This window comes from Xiphias gladius, chromosome 21 (assembly GCF_016859285.1).
Source record: "Xiphias gladius isolate SHS-SW01 ecotype Sanya breed wild chromosome 21, ASM1685928v1, whole genome shotgun sequence".
NCBI lineage: Eukaryota > Metazoa > Chordata > Actinopteri > Istiophoriformes > Xiphiidae > Xiphias > Xiphias gladius.
The window spans coordinates 2,618,641-2,639,689 of NC_053420.1; the positions used below are offsets into that span (position 1 = coordinate 2,618,641).

Here is a 21,049-nt window from a genome sequence, read left to right on the forward strand (position 1 = left end):
TGGTATTTCAGATATGGCCTGTTTTGTTTTTATTTTTATAAATCTGCATCGCTTTAGCGCACCCACACAATTTGATCATTAGTTTAATTGTAACGTTTTTAATCATTTTTCCTAAACTGAACTCAACTCCAAATGTACTGACTCTGTTACATCGCTCACCAAACCTCTGATGGTAAAGTAATTGAAGACACTGGGAGAGGTGCTCTGGGAGTAGCCTGTGCTGCCATTTCACTGCTAAACCCACCTGAATTATGAAGTTACAGCGGGGTAACAAAGTACCATTTACACACAGGCTACACCCAGAGACGAATCGCAACTAGATCACATTTCTGCTTCCGTCATTTCACAGAATAATGGGTTGAAAGCTGTTTCTCAAAGGGATCAAATGGGGAGCGGACAGCGTTTCACCGCTGCTTTCTCTCACAACACTCTGGCCTCGGATCGCGTGTCCACACTCCAGAAAAAACATCCTCCCGCTCACTGCTTCCACTCGGTCTGTCACGCTACAGCTCCATACAGTTTTAAGTTTTTTCTTTAAGGCATTCGCTGTTCGTTTTCCACTCCTGGCTGTTTCATCGCCTCTCACAGTGACACCGAACACATCGTACGTACAGTGCGTCACCAGTGAAGTGTAACTCAGGGTAGAGACGTACTTTAGAACTGGTAAGTAAACTTCATTTAAACACAACTGGTAAGGGATAATGTAGCATTTATGACTTCACAGCTTTTTGCAATATCGGTACGAACTTGGCAATTTCGACAAAATGTTGCAGTGTAAACAAGCCCATGAAAAGAGCACTGCCCAAGCAACAAGCTCAGTTTCCTAAAAAAGTGTGTACAAAGTGTTTGACTTTGATACCGACGACATAAAACACAGTCCCAGTGGTATGTCACCTCATAAGAAGCATATTTTTCGTTTTCATGGAGACGTCTGTCCGCCGTCAAACACCTGAGCCCTCTTCCGCGCTCTGCATCGAAGTTCAAAATGAATCATGAAGACGGTTGGAGAGGACAGAAAGTTCTCTCCTCGGCGATGCTGCAGACACAGCCGGTTGCTCTGCCGGGCTTCGGCCCGTCACACCTCCGTTCGGTCTCCTCCTGCTCTCTCTCGTCCCTCTCTCAGTGTTTAAATGCAGCTTAATCCACAACGCAGCTGTTCCACTTCACGTATTTTTCTGTTAGTGTTGGTAGCAAACTGAACAGGGAGGAAATAGTGATTTAGTCACGGCCCATAAACAGTCATTCCTAAGCTGTCGCTGTAATAAAATCCTTATTTATTAATCACGGCGTTGTCTGTCAAAATCAGCATATATCAAGGTTAATGACGACCGCTCAGCTGTGTATCCAGTTACACTGGAAATAAAAACGATCCATCGCGGAGAGAACCAGAGGCGACAGACAGCTCTTAACTTTACTGCCACACGGCCCCTGACCCTCGTTGAGCATCTCGCGTCTTCGTTTTGCAAAAGCTCCATTTTCCCCCGTGTACACTCAAACGCCGAGCCGCTGCTTTAAGATTCACACACTCCGGAGGCCGTGAATGTCCCTTTTTCTTACAAAATGAATCACTTGAGGGAATGAGTGTGAACTGCATTTAATATTGATTGATGTGTACGCACCACAGATTAATAATTATCTTGCTGACAGTTGCTTCTGACTGAGTTTCCAGCCTACCTATTGAACATTCTGATCCAATAAACATTTTCAGAAATAAACAGGACAAAGAGGGACTACTGTGGTCCAGAGAAAACTTCAGAGTCGGGTGAAAATTCGCATAGCTCCCTCACACAGGACCGGTATCGATCTAAAACAAACAAAATCAGTTTCTTGCTGTGATCTCGGCCTGATAATCAGACTGTGATAACCGTGTAGTTAACTTTGCATGAAGAGGTGGAAGTTGGCTCTGGTGAACTCCTGATGGATGGTCTCCAACAGGACGTCGTCCTCCTGGCCCTCGTCTATCCCCCCTTGTCTCTTCCCTCCCGTTCCCGCTACTCGGACGGACGTAGGCGGCTGGAGCTCGGGGGTGTAGGTGAAACTGAACGATGTGCGATAAATCAGGCCGTCCAATCGGATGAGGGACAGAGGGACGGTGACGATGCGACGCAGACAGCGCCAGCCGTCACTGAAGACGGAGACGTCGGGGACGACGCAGAGCAGAGATTTGGGAGACCTGAGAACAAAAACAGACAGATAAAAGTAAGATGTCTGTAATCTAATGTCGTGATGCTGAGTTGGCCTGGACTTCTTTGATGTTATAATCAGCTTTATCAAGTGTCAAATAATTTGAAAGCCAAACAGTGGATCACCAGTGGATGCGCTTCCTAGCAGCCAATAATGCAAGAACAATACACATTTTATCACATGCCCTCTACCTGTTTCCCCTATAGGTGCCAAAGTTTAGGATTTAACAATATATCATGTTGCATGCACAGATTTCCAAAGTCGGGTAAGAAGGTCACGAGACCAAAACGTAACCAAAAAAAAGAAAAAACTGCCTCCTTGCTTCTTACAACGTCAACATAAAAATGACTATTCATCTTAACTTTCCAGCAGACAGAACCAATCACAGAGAGCAGCCGGGAGCATTTAGCAGCCAAAGAGCCAGGTATTAAACTCAGGAGCTGGTGGCGACCAAAACGAGAGCTAAAAGAGAGGGAGTACTGGATTTAGATTCATCAGGTGGACACAGACACCAGATCCAGATTAAGGATTGTGTTCTTCGTGTCTGCTGGATGTGTGAATAAACAACTATTTGCTTATACTAACAACTTCATTAGGCCATAATATGTAATGTTGCGTTTAGAGCTTTATGTGCTGCCCCCAAGTGGCAAAAAAAAAATCCTTTTCCCGTAGATTTAAATTAAATTTAAAATGAAGTCAAAGTGAAAACTGAAAAACTGAAGAGTCCCGTATAAAGGTGCATTACAGGAAGAGAGCAAAAAATATATAGTATCGACACTGAGAATACCGAAAACTAAACTGTAGATAAGTAGATAATTACATGATTATGTGACAGACTAAACATAATCATGCGGCTGAAATACTAGCGAGCAGCGGACATTGTGAATGCCCTTTCATAAGGTATTTCCTTCCAACCCAATGGCAGCGAGGGATCGTGTTCCTAATTGGCTGCAGCTTTTCGTACAAACAGCACTTTGTGGATGACTGTTACACAAACACGGCTTTCCGCTACGCTGCCGAGCTGCTGGTGGTGGGAGGAATATTTGCAGAGCCTCGTGGCGAGGCGCTCTCAGCCAGGGACCCTGACTTACGATGTCTCAGCACTTCAGGTGTGGGATCTGAGGTGGATTTTGACGTCAGGGAGGCGGTTTTGCTGCGGGATGCGTCATGTGAGATTCTGACTGTTGACTTTCTGCAGTGCCCTTCTGCAACACACAGACTTCCACACAAGAGTTAGAGCGAGGATTGTTCCCTGTGAGCCAGGCTGAGTTACTCCTATTGATGAGTATAACATAAGCCCCTTTATGCTTCCCAGGTCCGGTCTTGGCTTTGGTCTCTGAAAATGGATGAATATGGGTAAATAGGAAAGTTCAGTAAATTGGATGTCATGCCTGAATGAATGAATGAATGAATGAATATTTGTAGTCAAACTTTTTGGGAAACGCGTCCATCCTCTGTCCCAAATGATGTCCTGAACAAATAAGGAGGTTTTTTTTTTTTTACTCAAATGAAGCCAGAACTTAACTCTTTGAGACAGAACAAAGATGTGAAAGGGGAATAAAGACGATTGATTAGTCGATATTAATCGATTAGTCGGTCAACAGAAAATTAGCCTGCATCCATTTTGATAATCGAGTAATCATTTCAGTAGTTTTTCAAGCAAAACATACAAAACCTCACTTGTTACAGTTTCTCCAGTGTCAGCGCTAATTGCCTTTCGCTGTTGTAAAATTGTCGCAAACTGAACATCTTTGGGTTTTTGGACTGTTTTGGTCTGACAAAACAAGACATTTCAAGACGTCACCTTGGACTTTGGGAAGTGGAACAGATATTTTTCACTATTTCATGATGTTTCATAGACCAAGAGAAGAGAGTAATCAGTTAATCAAGAAAGCAATCAGCAGATTAGTCAATAACGAGAGTAATCGTCGTAGCTGAAGCCCTGGTGCATTTAAAGGAATACTTTAGCATCCACGGGGACAAGATCAGTGTATTGTACCTCAACATATTTTGATATATTGTAACATGTTGCATGTTTCAGTGTTTTTGCTCTGTGTATTTAATACCTCCGCCAAGAAGGGTACGCTTTCACCTGACAAACAAACACCAGTGTGTTTGTTTGCCAGCAGGATTACACAAAAAGTACTGAACTGATTTGCGCCCAACTTGGTGGAGGGATGGGGCATTGGACCAGGGAAGAGCCCATTAAAGCTTGGGGCAGATCCAGGGCATCAACTCTAAATCTGAATTTTTTTTTCTCTTAAGTCTGGTGTATGTTCTTTGACACTGAGCTTGGTGGAGGTCTGAGTCTCTCTATTGAGCGCATTTTCTTGCTGATTTATGCAGGAAATGTATACATCAGACTTGGTTCATATGACAACACATCCCATCTGCAAATAAGATATTCTCTCTGAAACATCCCGCAGTTTTCAGCAGATTATCTCTTACGCGAAGTCTGTTGTGTTTTATTGAAATTCCTCAACGGACAGCAAAATAACTGCTTTTGGAATCTGGGTCACATGAAATATAATTTGGGTAAAAACTCTTTGGTTACGTAATATTTGGTCTGGAAGTGCCACTTAATATTTTTACGTGAAAATGCCATAAAAATTTTCATATTTAGGCCAACTTTTATGAGACCTGAGCAGTCTAACTTAAACAAGACTTCAACTTTAATTTGCCCCTTGTGCTGCTCAGCTCCACACCTGGTGCCTCCGTGATAAAGCAGCATGAGAGTGAATGGCATGAAACAGTCATAAATTTAAAAAAAATAGGGCCTCTCAGACTGATTGTTAAAGCAAAGATCCTCGTACAACCAGAAGGCATTCAAACGATCAACCTGTATAACAAAAAACCTGGATTGAGGGACAATGTTTGAACGTAAAGGAACCGTTATCAAGTTAGTCCACGACAAGAAACCGACTTTAATGACGCTTTGAACTCAAACGGTTAACAAATAAAGAATAAAATCTTTTTTCCAGTTTTCTCAAACACAACTTTTTGTTCATCTATAGAAAAACAAATATTTTTTTTAAAACGTATCTTTAAATACGCTCAAATGGCCGTCCTCCCTTCAGATATGGAACAAGATGTGAACAGCATGTTTAATTATCTGACCCAGTATTTTTCCCAAATGGCCCCCAAACTTTCCACCGTCTATTAAAGGCAGCCAGGCCACAGACCATGCGGCCAATAAAAGCATAATGACAACTGTTGGCACGAGTGTGTACATGTAATGTTGTACTGCAAGCTTGTCAGCAGACTCCGTGCTTACAGAGATACAATCGCTGAGGAAAACCAGCGCATCAGTCCAAAAATCAATCAAACCAGGATCTATGTGATTGATCTATTTATCTGTCCCAGTCTTTGCCGGAGTCTCTTCCTCTCTTCATCTCGTCATCTTCTTGCCTCAGGACTGTTTACGTTTAAAATGGCAAAATTTCACAGTTCATTCCAACGGAGCTGCCGTCGTCAGCGCATTCGCTCATTCTGCTCGCTTTTTATCCCCCCCCTCCCACTTTTCTCGTCTTAACTCACTTGAACATGGTCTCGGCCTCACTGTTGCCAAACCAGACTTTGAGATTAGGGCTGAAGTTTTCTCCTTGGATGTCCAGCATGGCAACGTGTCCTCCACCATTCACCTACAGTAACACACACACACACACACACACACACACACACACACACACACACACACACACTTTTCTATATAATTGTAGCCTTTTCGTTACAAAAAAACCTAAAACAGTCTCCACTCACGTTTAAGGCCCAACCGTTAATTATTTTGACCTCATGATTTTGATATCTTCTGAAAATGGTGATGTAACATATACATGATCAGTAGTTAAATGGCTAAAAAAAGGCTAAAGCATCACTGGGTTTAAGGTTGGGAAGCATTGTTTTCTCACTGTGGCCAAGTCACTGTTAGCTGCGACTTTAACTGTGACCTTTATTTGCCCTCGGTCACCTTGGCCCCCTTTCATTTTGCACTTGGATTACAACAGTTAAAGCTCAAGACCTACGCTGAGAAACACGCTGGGTGTCAGTGTGTGTGTGTGTGTGTGTGTGTGTGTGTCAGTCGGCATGTCTCAGCATCCCGTCTGATCTAACTCACCTCTAACCCTGTAATGGCAGGAAAGGGACTAACTGGTGTCTGGATGCAGCCCAGACCCTGATTAAAGGTGAACTCCACCGTTTCCACTCCGATGATGGTCCAACAGGACCCGTCGTTCAGCACCACTCTGTTGGGGTCTCTGACACTGGAAGGAGCCTGGAAGGATGGAGGAGACGAGGGAGAGAGAGAAGGTGCGATTACTTTTGCCAGGTAGGAGAAGAGGGAAGCATAAGAAAGACGAGGAAATAAGTGACAGAGAAGGATGGAGCCGGGACAGAGAGGGAAGAAATGAAAGAGGGAAAAGGAGGAGGAAGAAAGAGAGTGAGGAGGTCTCACCTGGTACTGTATGATGGTGTCATTAGATAAACACAGGTAGGCGTGAGGATTGTCTCTGAACTGGAAGGCGCACTTGTGGAGCTGAGAAACGGGCTCGTCCACGTCTAAGATGGCTTGCTGTTTGTTGACCTTACGAATCACCTGGTGGCAATAAACAAGACAAGTGAAAAGCAAAACCAATAATCAAAAACCATGTAATACTTACCCAGGTAGCAAAAAGAAACGTCTGGCCCACAATGTGCCTGGGTCCTCGGCCACAGTCTGGCCCATGTTCTTCCACAACTGGGCCGATTCTGGCTGTTTATCCTCCAGTGCTGGTTGACGGCCAGGAAGATTTTCATGTGTGAGCGCCAGAATCGGTCCAGAAGTGGAAGTAGCATCTGACAGTCATGCTGTATGTGGGCCGGCATTGGGCCATGGAGCCGGGCAAATATTGAGCCAGAAGAAAAACAATATGTGGCCCAAGTGTTCACCAGAATACTGTATTTATTTAACATATTTATTCATCAAAAATATTTTTTTTTCCTCATGATAACAGGAATATTGTGGGATGCTCTCAGATTTGTTGCTAATATGCAGTCATGTCAAGGGACACAACTATAGTGCTTTTTCTCACCGGACTGGCATCATTACGCACTTACAGGAATTTTAGCGTCTCCTAAAATGCAAATTCACCCTGACAAGACGAAGAGTCTACAGTGATGCTGGTCCTGCCAACGTGCACACAATGACAATGCTAACATGCTGAGGTTTACGATGTGCACCCTCTTAGTTTAGCGTGTTAGCATAGTGACGTTTGCCAGTGAGTGCGAAACACAAACGAAATGGGGAGATGGTGGGAGCATGATGGGAGCATGACGATGATGGGAGGAACCTGTGGTGGACCGACAGACCGACATAGAGCCATCCATGGAGCCATGTTGCTAGCATGACTAAAAAGGGTCATCATCTGCCATCAGAGGGATCTTTGGGGTTATTTCGTCTCCTGTATAATGGGGTTTTTTTTGGCTTTTTTACATTTACTGGACAGCTGATAGTATCGAGAGGAACAGGAAATGAGTATGATGTCCAACCCAGGTACCTGGCAGGAAACGAGATGGTGACATTGTAGTTCTATGCTATGCGTCATACTCAGTCAGTACTAAAAGGACAACTACAGTCGTAGCATAGTGGATTCTGTTCATTTGTGCCGTATGACTTCGCAACCCTGGAGAAAAAGGGTTACAACACAGATAAAAAGACAGAATTAGGAATGAAGTTTATCGCACATTTGGTAGATTCTCATCAGAGCTGAGTTGGGCTGACAGATTCTGTCACATCCCTCAATGCATCCTCAGTGTAACATAGCTCTTATTCCCCTTGAGGATAATGACAGAGCTTAAAAACAAGGGAAACCTGACCGTCATTGAGTGTTACAGGTACAGTAGAGATACAGTAGCTGGCTGGCTGGGATAACAAAAGGCTCTCAAAAACAACAAAGCTAGTTTACAAATGTGCAGTAGGCAGAGAGGCAAGAATAAGACGGCTGAGATAGTCCAGCTGCCTACAGTAAGCTGACGGAGCTAGCTAACTGCGGAGTGATGAGATTTTAAAAAGCTGTACAAACTGTCCATCAACCAGGTGGTCTGTACATCGCTGACTTCTGGTGTCTCCAGGCCTTGAGCCCCAACCCTAAGTACTGACACACGCAAACATACCCTAAACTACACCGCGCACAGTATATTTAACGCTTTGTTCTCATATTTGAGTCTTTTCACAGCTGCTAATTCAGCTGAGCTTTTTGCTCTATACGTCTTCCTTCAACTCCTCAGCCCCTGAACGTCGACCACAACCAAACAACCGAACCGAGCTGATCGTCAATAAATTCTCCATCTTCAAACAAACCGAGCAGCAACAGGCCTCGGCTATAAAAACACCTAGAGGTGTGGTGTGCAGCTATACCTTCGCCATCCACCTCCAGGCCAGCAGCTGCGGTTGTTATGACAGCAGTTTAGGAGGTACCGAGAAAGGGTCTGCTCAGCGAAATGTGAGGGATTCTGCTTAGAGGTTTGTCGAGTATAGCTTAAAGTGGATGGTGGGAGGAACCATCACAGCGTTTTGGGGATTAGCAGGTTATGTAACGCCTGCACAGACACATCTGTAAGACATACAGCGTAAGAGCAGTGATTATACCTTGACTTTGTGGTTGAAACATGAAATAATCAGGTAAGGCAGCTACAACTCCAGAGTGTGTGCACCTCTCCTGTAGTTATAAACAATCATATAGGGCTCGTTTTCGATCAGGGGTTTCAATGCCACCACTACTCCCTGCATCGGTGCTGCGCTACACAGTCAAACTAGATTACAAGAGAGCGGGAGATTTCCTGCTGGATGAAAGAATATCACGACTTCTCTTCTAACAAGGACTCAAATCCGATGCTGATTGACTCTGTACTAAATAACAGCAGCCCTGGAGATGGTGGGAATTTAGTGTCTTGCACTGGGGGCGCACTGGTGGTGTTGACACTTCAGCGGGGTGTATATTTACAGTCACGGGGATTTAAACACAGATTCTCAGTAAATTAGCAAGCTTTTCTCAAGACAACACCAAAGTCGAAAAACGTTTGTAGCTGCAGGATAACTCAATAGTATTTAGACGCAATCAGGAGCCTGTGGCTCTCCAAACCATCTATTAATAATAACGAGACGAATTAAACAGTATTAAAACATTTAATGTCATTAGAAATTTCAAACGTGTAACTCGTAATTATGAACGTTTCCAACAAGTTACACCGCACATTAAAAAAGAGGCTAGAAAATATGCCTTAATTAACAAAATTATAGAACAAAGCATCAAAATCTCTATATTTTAATTCTTAAGAAAGCACTGGCCATGAATAAATAGAAAAATGCTCTTGGATAGTGGCTTGGAAGCTTCTAAGGAATTGAACTGTTTTACAAAATATTGGACAAACAGCTCCACCAGCTGTTTATCTCCATGAACCAGCGACCGATATTCACATAACAGTAGTGGGTGGAAACACACATCGAGTTGCATTCTCTGTTGCAGATTTTCTGGAAATTCTGAAAAAAGAAATCACACTAACATTGGATTTAAACTTGGCTATCGATGCTGCGAAGCAATCACCTTTCCACCACCTCCAGCTCTTCCTGACGATGAGTTTGAAGGGAATAAAGTGAAAACAAGACTCGGAGTCTTCAGCCGCGCCGGCGCCTCTGTGAGGCCGTTCGTAGGCGTAGCGGTGCTTGAGCCAAACGCTGACGTCAGCATGGTCACGTGCTAACAATGAAAATGCTAACGTGCGACAGTGTTCGCTGTCTTAGTTTACGAAGTTAACATGCTAACATTAGCTAACTAGCACTGAACACAAAGTACGGCTGCGGCTGATGGAAACGTATTTAGTTGTAAACCAGAGCCGTGCTGGACGAATCGAAATTTGGACCTGATGATGGCGCTGGTAGATGAAGGGTTACCACAGTCCATCCTGTGGGGGACGTGAATTTCAGTGCAATCCATCCAGTGGTTGTGGAGGTTTGCTCTAGTCCGGACCACGGGGGTGGAGCGACCGTCCGACCTTGGCTCACAAGACGGAAGCCCGAAACAGCAAACATGCCACAGTCACTGTTGGGAGTGACTTCGTCCTTAATTATCAGTGGGACACGGTGCATTACATAGAGGCCCATCATCACGGCTCTGGCAGTGCGAACAAGCAGTGACGGTGCTGTTAACGCTTCCAGCGATCGGTGTGTGCACATGCACTGTAAATACAACAGGTATGCGTATACCTATAGTACAATGCATTTAGAGAGAACTGCACAGGGACTCCAGGATACATACTATTGTAGATTTTTGTTTCAGTGCACATGTGTGTGTGTGTGTGTGTGTCTGTGTGTGTTACCATGGGTGGCAGAGCTACTCCAGACTCAGTGCACGCTAACTGGACCACACAGCCGTAACAGATGAAGCCTTCGCTCAGCACAAAGTCCCCTTGGTCAGCACGTTGGTCCTCCACTACACACACACACACACACACACACACACACACACACACACACACACACACACACACACACACACACACACACACACACACACACAAACGTTTGAACTTCTATCTTTGCGAGGACACTCATTGACATAACGCACTCTCCGGCCCCTTAACCTAAAGTCAACCTGATATTCATCTATGTTAACGGACAAACATCCACTGCAACACACACAAACACACACACACTTTGTAGTTTAATGACTTTCTGTGGGGAGATCTAAAGACTCAGTAAGATTTTTTTGCACCTAAAAAAAACTTTTTTCCTACTATGGCTTACATTGATACCAACTGATAATAAAGTGTGTGTTGTGCGTGTCTGGTGATAGTAGAGAGGAGCGAGCGCAGACGGATGAATGACCGAGGTTTAGGTTTCGGCGGTGGGAGGTCCGTGCACACGGGGCACTGTGTTAAATAAATAACCTCGCAGATCTTTGGACATGCTTTTCCAGACGTGTGTGAGGGAAACACTGGTGAATAACCGCTCGCACAGTGACTGTATTTATGCAGGGTGGCCGTGTGGTGAGAGAAGCCGTCTGATGCCAGTGACAGCCACTGGACGTCCCTGTTGCAGTGTCTCCTGACTCCTGCGCCGGGGAGATGTCGACACCTCTGGTTATACGGATGTTTAGATGTCAGATATAGGAAGAAATTATCAGCTACTAGGTTTATTGTTTTAGTGGCATGGAGTGTTTTCAACAAAATAAAGAACAAAACCTTTAGAAACTGGTCGTGTATTAACCCGTCTGTTTATTCCTTTCTCGACTGTTTTCAGGCTTGTGCCCTTGAGGATGTCCAAACATGCACGAGTCGTCAGTCTATCACAAGGTTTATAAAGTACAGTCTTACTTTAATAAAACATCTATGAGGCAGTAAAAAAAAAAAAAAACATTTATAGTTTCAGAAATGTGAGAAAGCTTGCTTTACTTAACAGGCCGTTAAATATTAATATTATATGGTTTTTAAATTGTGAATATTTACAGAAACTAAAATCTTTCAAATAAACCCCAATATTGGTTAAAGACTAACTACGCCCTCAAATTCAGCTAGGATCCCTCCTCCCAGCATTTTTAAAAACATGCTGCAGAGGAGTGAGGGGCCCCGGATTAGGAGGCATGGCCTTGTGGCTACGTAGCGCTCGCCGGGATGGCGGAGATTTGGCCGAGCCGAACTTTCAAATTCAAGCCAAAAGCCGGGAACATACAGTAAACACACAAGATGTGACGCACACATTTACCCATGGTGATGGTGAAGGCTGTCCACTGTCTGGCGCTGGCCACAAAGGCTCCTCTGTCCACTGAGAGGTAACGGGTGCTGACCGTCTGTGAGCGCAAACGGTTGAACAAAGCTACTCTGGAGCATGAGGAGATACACACTGGAAACACACAAATACAAACGAAGAGATACCGTGACGAGAGCCGATACGGAAACACAGAGAAACACACTGCACAGGGATTAAGCCCCTTTACTCAGACGCTGCCACCTGCAGTGACCTGACAGTATAGGGAGTCATGAACCAGCTATCAATCACTCAGCTAAACCTGGGACCAGTCTCTGGGGATGTGGCCTCTTAGAAATGTCTACTGGGAGTCGTTTCTTTGGATTCTGGTGTCTAAACACCAACAGAATCTAGTTTTATAAAAACATGTGTTAAAATGTTAGATTGGATTAAAATACAAAGATATTTTCATGGATCTACTTGATATTAGCATCCAGCAGTATTTTACCTTATCTGTGTTATTTTTGTACATTAATGTGATCGATATTTTCCTTTCTCTGCAGTATAAAAATGCAAAACAATAACTTCAATTATGAGCCATCCTGTGATTTGTTTTCATTTCATTTTATTTGGGCTGTAACTAATTTTGCAACACCTTTCACGGAAAAAGTAAAAATGCTCATTTGTAATTGGTTCTCTATGCTGTAAACGCTGTCGCTTTCAAAGCCTGCGTCTACGTGTGCACTAGTATCCTGGCTCTGATCAGGTTTTTGGAGGATCCTGTTAATGTTCTGTGCATGTAGACAGCTTATCCCTGTTTCAGAAACCCGGATAGACCACTTGGAGTACTCCCATAGAAACCAGGATTCTGTTGCATGTACATGTACATACTGTATTGATCACGTATACAGGGATACGAATAACCAGGTTTTTCATGTCAACCCCTAGTCCGGGTTTCCGAACCATCTCATAGTGTCCGAGACGGCGGGAAATCAGGGCACACCTGCAGTCACATGATCAGAAAACCTGGATACGCCATATCCTAAACATAATCGAAAACCGGATGAGGCTCGAAACCAGGATTGTGATGCACATGTAAACACAGGAGAAATGCTGACTACGTGACTCACGGTCGGCGTTCTTCATGGACTGTCTCTTCTGTGAGGGTTTGGAGATGACTTTGATCATTCTGCTCTGGAAAGAACCCACTTCCTGTCTGTTGCCCAGGAAGATTCGCAGCAACAGGCGGAAATGCTTCCTCTTGTCCTGATCGGAGATGAACAGGGACTTGGCACAGGCGAACATCTGCTGCGGGAACCCAGAGGCAGAAAGACGGTGTGTGTGACAAAGAGAGAAGGATGTGCCTGAAGCGTGGTTATCATATGTTACCCATGATCGGATGCACTGAAGAGTCAGAAGATGGAGAATCTTCAGGAATATCGTGCAGATGAAATAAACCTCAGTCAAATTGTTTGCGAATGAAGGTTCTTTGCTCGTATAAATATCTACCAAATATCTGGAAAAACGAACTTTTTTAATGGCAAGTGTCCCGGTGAGTTTTACTCCACCCTCCTCACCATCTGAAAGATGTCTCGACCGATGCACTGTACCGTAACGCAGACGCAGGACCTCTGTTTCTCGCGTTCCCTCTCCGCGAGTAGACGGGCGGGAGGCCGGTGAACACACGCGATGTGTTTACAGCAGTGTCGCTTGTCTGTCAGACAGGGCTGTTTGTCGGGTCAACAGTCGGCTGTAATAAAGGAGGTAACTGTCTCGTCTGGGTAAACAACGCAGAGCTGCCTGTCGCTCAGACGCAATAGGCTTCGTGTCCTGTCCCTCACTAATCTACGGCTGGCGGGTCAAACGTTGAGACTACTGGTCAACGTGAATCAAAGCTCAGATTTATCACTAACATTGTTCCGGATTGCGGATGTAAATCCTCGATTTGTGATTTAAACTTACTTGTTATCGCTTTTTAGCCACAAAAGGAAATCATTTGAACATCTGTGTGGATGACTGTCGTCTGGATGTAAAAAAAAAAAAAGGTGTTAGTGCATCGTCTTTGCACAGAATCATGTGTTTCGAGTAATTCAAGCGCTGTAACCCTGAAACAGCTGCTGATCACGCTGCACAAATGAAGCGCTGAAGGCAAAACGTCACTATGGCTGTGCAGACTTTAGCCTGAAGACGTTTTTTTTACTGTATGTGTTGATAACAGCGATAATCACAAAACTATAAATTCTACAGATCTAGGATCATGTAAATACTGATTCCTATCCACAAAGAACGGATATGGACATACAGTATACCGCCACTTCATCACACATCACCGATCTCCCGCCACTTGGAGAGGAATTTAAGGGGTCCTTGAGCTGGGACAGAGGCCAGTTTAAACTTCCGGAAAACTGGTGTCTCTGTCTCTGAAGGAACCTGACTGACGGTTCTGTATCTGTGTCGACAAAACAGCCGAGTCCAGTCCAGTAAAACACAGCAGAAAGGTCTGTACCCGGCACCAGGGCAGATAAATCGCACACATGGTTCTCTCACCTTTGAGTTCGGCTGTTCGTCGAAGACCAGTTTGAATGTGTCCGCCTGAGACTGACTGGAGCTGTCCAGACACATGTAACCACACACTCGATATACAGAGTCTCCATAACCAGCCGCTGGAGGAAGACGACAGGAAGAGAGGAGGAGAAAAAGGAAAAAAAGTAAATAAAAGAAGAGAAAATAACAATGGAGGGAGAAAAATATGGAGTGAGGAGGGGGAGGTGGAGAGGGAAGAAGAGCTGCTCTCAGTGTTTTCCTCTAAAACTGAATATATTTTTGTGCCTTCACCTTTCAGATGGTCCTGCATGACCCTCCATCCGTGGCCGCTGATGTAAACACAAGGAGGAGGGCAGAAGAACCTGTCGGTAACGCAACATCATTTTAACAACACAAAAAAACGTATTATTCCTATGAACCTGAACCGTGCTGTGTCGACATTTCTGTATTTAGTAAAACAGCTCTCGGGTCAGGATTTGGCAACAAAGAGCTCCACTAAAACTGACGAGTAGGAGCATGTGAATCTCTTCTGTATTACCATTAGAAAACATATTCAAGGCCAATTCATCGTGCTCTACGTCACCGCTGTATGTCGGCCTCTCGCCGACCTCCTGTGAGGCCTGGAAGGGTCAGAGGTGTAGCGCCCTGACACTGATCTGTGCGAGTATTTTGAGTTTGGTGCGTGTTTAGTCGGCTAACTGAAACACTGAAGAGGACTCTCTGCGCGGACGCATCACCGAACCTTTTCTCGTTGCCGTAGGACTTTTGAGCCACCTTGGCGTGCAGGATGATGACGCTCTGGTCTGCGTGGGGTTCTCGCCCTGGTTCCCTCGTTGTTCCCAGTAACTGACAGCCTTGAAACCCCGGGCCCAGTCTCCTGATTGGACAAGAATGCTGTGAGTCACAAGCAAACCGGACAGTATATTGGTGTGTGTCTGGCTCGCGGAGGCGTTTACAGAGCTGGATAATGTGGCAGCAGAGTCGCACTGTTAGCTGGTCTAAGAGGCCCAATGCAGAAGTGCATTAAAAACAAAACAAAACACACAATGACAAAAGCCATATGTGTGAAAGTGTAGACTCACACTGCACACGATTATTTCTCTTTGCGTGATGAAGCCTCAAACCGTGAAAACTTGCTATTCAAACAAAACCACGTCTGGCAATGCTGGCTCTGTGAAGCCGTTCTTAGGCACAGCTGTGATTTTGTACCAAATCCTACATCACTAAATGCTAACATGCTAAAGTTAAGCAGGGACAATGTTATGCAGGATGAGGTATATTGTTAGCATGCCAACACATGCTAATTCGCACTAAACCCAAAGTACAGCTGAGGGTGATGGGAATGTCAGTATTGCTGGTATTTGGTTTTAAGACAGAGAAACACCTAAACTTTTGACCTGATGATGGCGCTAGACGAAAAGTGATTCTGAGGGGGGACATGAATGTCTGAACCAAATGGTTGTTGGGCTATTTCTCCCAGCGCTGGAGTAAAAGTCAAGGTATCACCGGAGTCGTTAGGGTTCATCCTCTGGGAATAATGAACGGCTGTACACAATTTTGTACCGATTCATCTAATAAATGTTGAAATGTTTCAATGGATGGGTGAAAACTTTGACCCGCTGGTGGCGCTAGAGGAAAAGTCAGAGGATCACCAATGTCAGAGGGTTTAATCGTCTGGAGAACATGATTGTCTGCGCAAAATTCCACGGCGATCCGTCAGACAGCCGTTAAGATATTTCATTCTGGACCAACAGACCACCAACCGTTGGAGGGCCGCTGGCATTGGCCAGAAACCTACAGTGCCGAGAGGTTGTATTCAAGGACCACTACTTCTTACACATCTATGGTCTGTCCCTGCTGCAATTGGATGAATGTCACCGAAACAGGTGAGCGTCGGCCAACCACGCGTGTGCAACAAAAGGGGCGTGTGTAACAGACTGGTAGCTGGCGTCGTAAACTATCGCACCGCCAGTCGGCATCTGACGCACTCGAACGAGCGGAAGTGGTCGAAGCGCTGAGAAAGAAACCGACACACGAGTGAACGTGACTTTGGCCTCTGCCTCAGTTTGTGTCACGCTGGCACAAAGCACCTCAGACCAAACACACGGTCTCAGTATCATCTCCAGACACTGCGTCCATCTTCTGGCCCGTTCCCGATGGGACAGGAGGCGCAGGTATATGGAAGGATATGGTGACGCTGCATCGCTCACACGTCAAACGGTGGAAGAGTTATTTTTACACCTTCGAAGTTCTTTTACCTGTGCACTTGCTCCGACCGACGCACCGAGGATACAAAGCCCCAGTGAAACGGACGACGACGATGTCAACTTTTGTTATTTAATGTCACATATCATACTGACTGGATAACTCTCTACAAATAAGAACAAACCTACCAAATTCATATTATTTTCCAGCATAATTAAATAATTAGTTACTGTACCAGGTGGGGCACATTAAAACCAGCTAACTGGTTTAAAAGAATCAGTTTTTGAACTGTTGTAAGATAAAACCTGTTCTGTTCCACTACATTTACTTTGCCCCTCCTTTCTGCCTTTTCTTGTTTCACAGAGAGCAATTAATATAAAATTGTTCGTTAGTTTTTCTGTGTTGTGTGATTAAAATCAAACGGAACACGCTCTGCAAACTCATCTGTGTGATTAGATTTCAAATGTTCAGTCGAACAGCGGGTAAGTGACCGAAAGAACGGGGACATTAACGGACCGGGCGGCCCCGTGTAGCTCTGCTAACAATAGCAGCTGTCACATTAGCCGCGTTGTGTCTCCGCAGCAACGATGTAATGAGGAGCCAGACACAGTCCCAACCCCGGGGCTCGGAGTCTGGAATGCTACTCATAATGAAGACGGTTGACACGAGGTGGAGGAGGAGGAGGTGGAGGCGGCTGAAAAGATATAGCTGAAGTTATTTATTTAATAAACTGCAACAAAGGAGTCCAGAGTGCTTGACACAGGACTAAGACATGAATAGAAGCGTCAATAGTACAGTAACAGAAATATTATTCAGTAAAGACTAAAGTATCTCCAGTCTTTTTCTAAAGGAAAAATGCCACATTTTAGGAAAAACTGTTCTTTTTTCTGCCCTGCCAAGACCCCGGTAGGACCCCGACTCGTCGTTTTTTCACTTTAGCTTCTGTACAGATTAAATAAAACTTGTTAATTAGTCATCGGCAGAGATGTTGGGAGGCAGATTTTGTTGCCTTTGGGCAGAGCCACGCTAGCTCTGAGCTAAGCTAACCGGCTGCTGCCTGGTTAGCTTAGCTTCGTATTTACTGCGCAGACATGGGAGTGGCATCAATCTTCTCATCTAACTCTCCACAAGAAAGCAAATAAGCGATTTTCCTGAAAGGTCAAACTGTAGCGTTAAAGCAACTATAATCGATTTGTTTATCGTTCACTCTTAGTGACGAACCTACGGAGAATCATCAGCTGAATCTGCAGCTTTACAGGGAGTTTCAGCTCCTTGTTTATCCGTCCGGACCACAGCTTTACTGCTCTGGTTCACTCTCACGGCTCTCAAAGGCGTCGTTTTCAGGCGCAGCCACAGCTGCTCCCAGGGGAAAAAGCTGTAAAAACTCGCTGTGTTGTTGCTCCGAAAACTGACGCATGTGCAAATAAGCAACGTTCACCGTCGCTTGCCAACGATGATTTGTCAGTGTTGTGTTCTCAACCTGTTTCTGCTGCCCCCGAGAGGCTGTTAATAGTTACTGCAGGTTTGAAGCACATTTTTGAGTGGAAAAACTTAAAAATGTGAAATTTTGTTTGATAAACCTGAAAACGCAGTGACGGAAAGTGAAATAGTGGGCGCAGGAAAAAGGACAACACGTGACTGCACGATTGAAACTACACACTGAGAAAAAATGCTCTTCTTTACGTTTTTAGCCTTCGATGTGCGTCCGATTGTCAGGGATGGAAGAGCAGGGTTGCTCGCCAAAGCAGCAGGGTCCTGGTTTTAACAAGGACAACGCAATAACACAACAGTCTCAACACACAGAGAACACACTACTGATCAGACACACCTGCAGAGCGGGTCAAAACTAAACGACAGGGTTCGTGTTCCTCTGCTCATAAAATCCAAACCAAAAAATCTGTTTTCAGGTTGCTCAGGTTGATCGGAATAAAACCTCCCGGGGATGAATCCACTGTCGCTCGTTGCGGGAATGAGACTTGTTTCTTACGGGTAAATGAGCCTGATGCAGTATGTGCGTCGACCTCTGACAGTCAAACAAGGCTGCAGCTCTTTTCAGAGAGGTTTTTCTAGAGGTAAATTTGAAACTTGCTCCAAGTATTTCTAAAACTTTGTGCAGGGAGAAAAGTGTTGACCGGCTTTTTCTGCTAAAAGGTTTGATCCATCATGCCGTTAGATGCTTCATGCTGCCAAAAGAAACTGTAGTTTTGAATTCAATAATCCGTTCCGTTTGATATAAAACAGGTTTTTGTGTGTGTTCTGCAAGGTAACGTGTTACACCGGTGCCGCTGGCCTTTGTTTGGATGCATCTTGAAGGGTTGATTATGTTGTGCATTTTTTCCAACAGATAACGATCCTCAAACTCGCGATCTGTCTCCGTTTACATTTCAAACTTGGGTACAAACCCTTTTTGAAAAAGTCGTCCTGGCCCTCACTTCATCCCTGCCCTCAGTATAATACAGAGGTAGCTGTATTCAGAGGAGAGGCTGTGCGGTGAGCTGGATACTGACTGTTTTGTTCTTACATGAGGGGGGATCCCACTGACCCTGCGCACCGCTTTCCACGGTTCGCAGTTCAGGGTTCACACTTGACTGGATGTGTGTGAGCGTGTGAGCGTGTGAGCGTGCGTGCGTGGCCAGTCACCGGGGAGCCACCAGTTGTCCAAATTAGACCTTCTCCTCGTCAAAGGTCAGAGGTCGGTGGGTCAGGAGCTCAGACCCTCTGGTATTTCACGCCGGGAACACAGAATGGGGGGAAGGGAGGAGAGGAATGCACTTTCACCTCCAAAAAAGTACAGCTCCCGGTCCAGAGGCTGCCGTAGTAGCGGCTGGGAGCTGTCATGACGACGGTCGTCGCTGGGTTTGTTAGTGAGACGGGCCCACAGGTGCCAGCGCAGTAAAAATGGACGGGAGGGGCGTTGCTGCGCTCTAAAACCTTCGCCAGCCTTGGACGCAAAGTGATACAACATGTCCGCACCACAGTAACAGCAGCAACTTTCGACAACGTTCGACAGAATGTCCGATCTCGCAGCTCAGCGTCCACTTGTAGTGACTCCAGCTGGTTTATGGTCAAACTGGTTTATGGTTCTGTTTAGACCCTCGCAGCGCTCGGTTCAGGTTCAGGAGAGATCCTGGTCTGGTTTGATACAGAAACAATTCACAATGACTTCAGACAAAACCTGTTTATTTACACTGAACCAAAACCATCACCTTTCCTGAACCTGAACCGAAGTGCTTTTGTTGCCTGAACCACAGACTGGATGTGGACCCGGTCTCCGGTGTGGCAGTCGGGTGCTTTGTCCAACCACCATCCAGCCCAACCACAACTGTTGCGTCTGAACGTAATCCAGCCAGTAATCCAGCAATCGGCACCGGTCGAGAACAGCGAGTTAAAGTATCACCGATGGAATCTGAACCACATTTCTTCGATTGTGCTGTGTCATGCCAACAGGTGTCTCTGTTGTTTTTCTTCCCCCGGTGAGGGAAGGCTGAACGACAGAGCCACCTCTCTGAGCAGTTCAGTGCAGTTCAGCAGCACCGCCAACAACACCCTCCGCAGCGATCACGCGGTCGAGCCAACGCCTAAAGCGGTCTCGACCCAAACTGTGCGTTAGAACCTCCACGGAGGAGGATTCATCACAGGCATGTTCCATTAGAACTCCATTAGCTTCAGCGAGGGGTACCTGACAAAACTGGCAGCGGAGTGCAGACGATTTGGTTGGATGACGATGGCTGGATGCACTTTTATGTGATGATGTATATTGTTTTAAGTGTGTGTGTGTGTGTGTGTGTGTGTGTGGTTTTAGCATTTGTCCTTAAATACTTTGTGACGTGTTTTATGTATTTATTATATTTCGTGTTCTACCTGACTGCGAGACTAATCTGACCTTTGGGAAAATGAACGTGTTGCATGTTCTCATCAGTTTCATCATTGAATGTTATAAGATATCTTTTTGTTAAAGTCCAACAAGCACTGGGCTCCCATTCAATCCCCGCTTGCTGACGCGCGGTCCCTAAGTCCTGCTGCTGAGCGGGACAGGTCTGAGTCTTTTCGCGCACAATCGAGTGGCCTGTTAAACCGCGGCCGGGTTGACACGACGAGATGCCCGTGAGGGCTTCGGTCGGCAGCGCGGATTCGTTTCGCCATGACCACGAACATTCGCTGGAATGAACAAAGCCGTGTTAGTTTTCTCAGCGTGACCGGACATTGACTGGAGGCGTCAGAGCAGAAAAAAAGGCTCGTCAGTCGTTTCTGCACCGGACGCAGCGATCGACACATCGTCCCGCAGGTGGAGGCGCCAGATCAGGAAAATTTGTTTTTGCATATCTATGTATAACGTGACCTCCCGCCCCCCCTCGGTCAAAGAGTTGATGGGTTCATTTAACATTTCGCTTCATGCCTCAT

The 21,049-nt window shown here is 45.4% G+C and overlaps 1 protein-coding gene across 6 annotated transcripts in view; it reads right to left on the reverse strand.

The window, feature by feature from the left end:
* Positions 1–1,500: 1,500 nt before the first annotated feature.
* rbpjl (recombination signal binding protein for immunoglobulin kappa J region-like) overlaps positions 1,501–21,049 on the reverse strand; it is a 38,017-nt gene continuing 18,468 nt past the window's right edge. For 3 of the 6 annotated variants that reach the window (XM_040116057.1, XM_040116058.1, XM_040116059.1), the window contains 10 exons: positions 15,186–15,320; positions 14,735–14,805; positions 14,447–14,562; positions 13,030–13,207; positions 11,918–12,055; positions 10,534–10,646; positions 6,635–6,775; positions 6,299–6,454; positions 5,722–5,825; positions 1,501–2,173 (listed from right to left, as the gene is read on the reverse strand). In XM_040116057.1, coding sequence (XP_039971991.1) covers positions 1,873–2,173; positions 5,722–5,825; positions 6,299–6,454; positions 6,635–6,775; positions 10,534–10,646; positions 11,918–12,055; positions 13,030–13,207; positions 14,447–14,562; positions 14,735–14,805; positions 15,186–15,320 — 1,453 coding nt within the window. In that variant the 3' untranslated portion in view covers positions 1,501–1,872. Of the gene's footprint in view, positions 2,174–3,275; positions 3,521–5,721; positions 5,826–6,298; positions 6,455–6,634; positions 6,776–10,533; positions 10,647–11,917; positions 12,056–13,029; positions 13,208–14,446; positions 14,563–14,734; positions 14,806–15,185; positions 15,338–21,049 lie in introns of all 6 variants that reach the window. The other 3 variants (XR_005706317.1, XM_040116060.1, XM_040116061.1) reach the window with 3 other exon arrangements.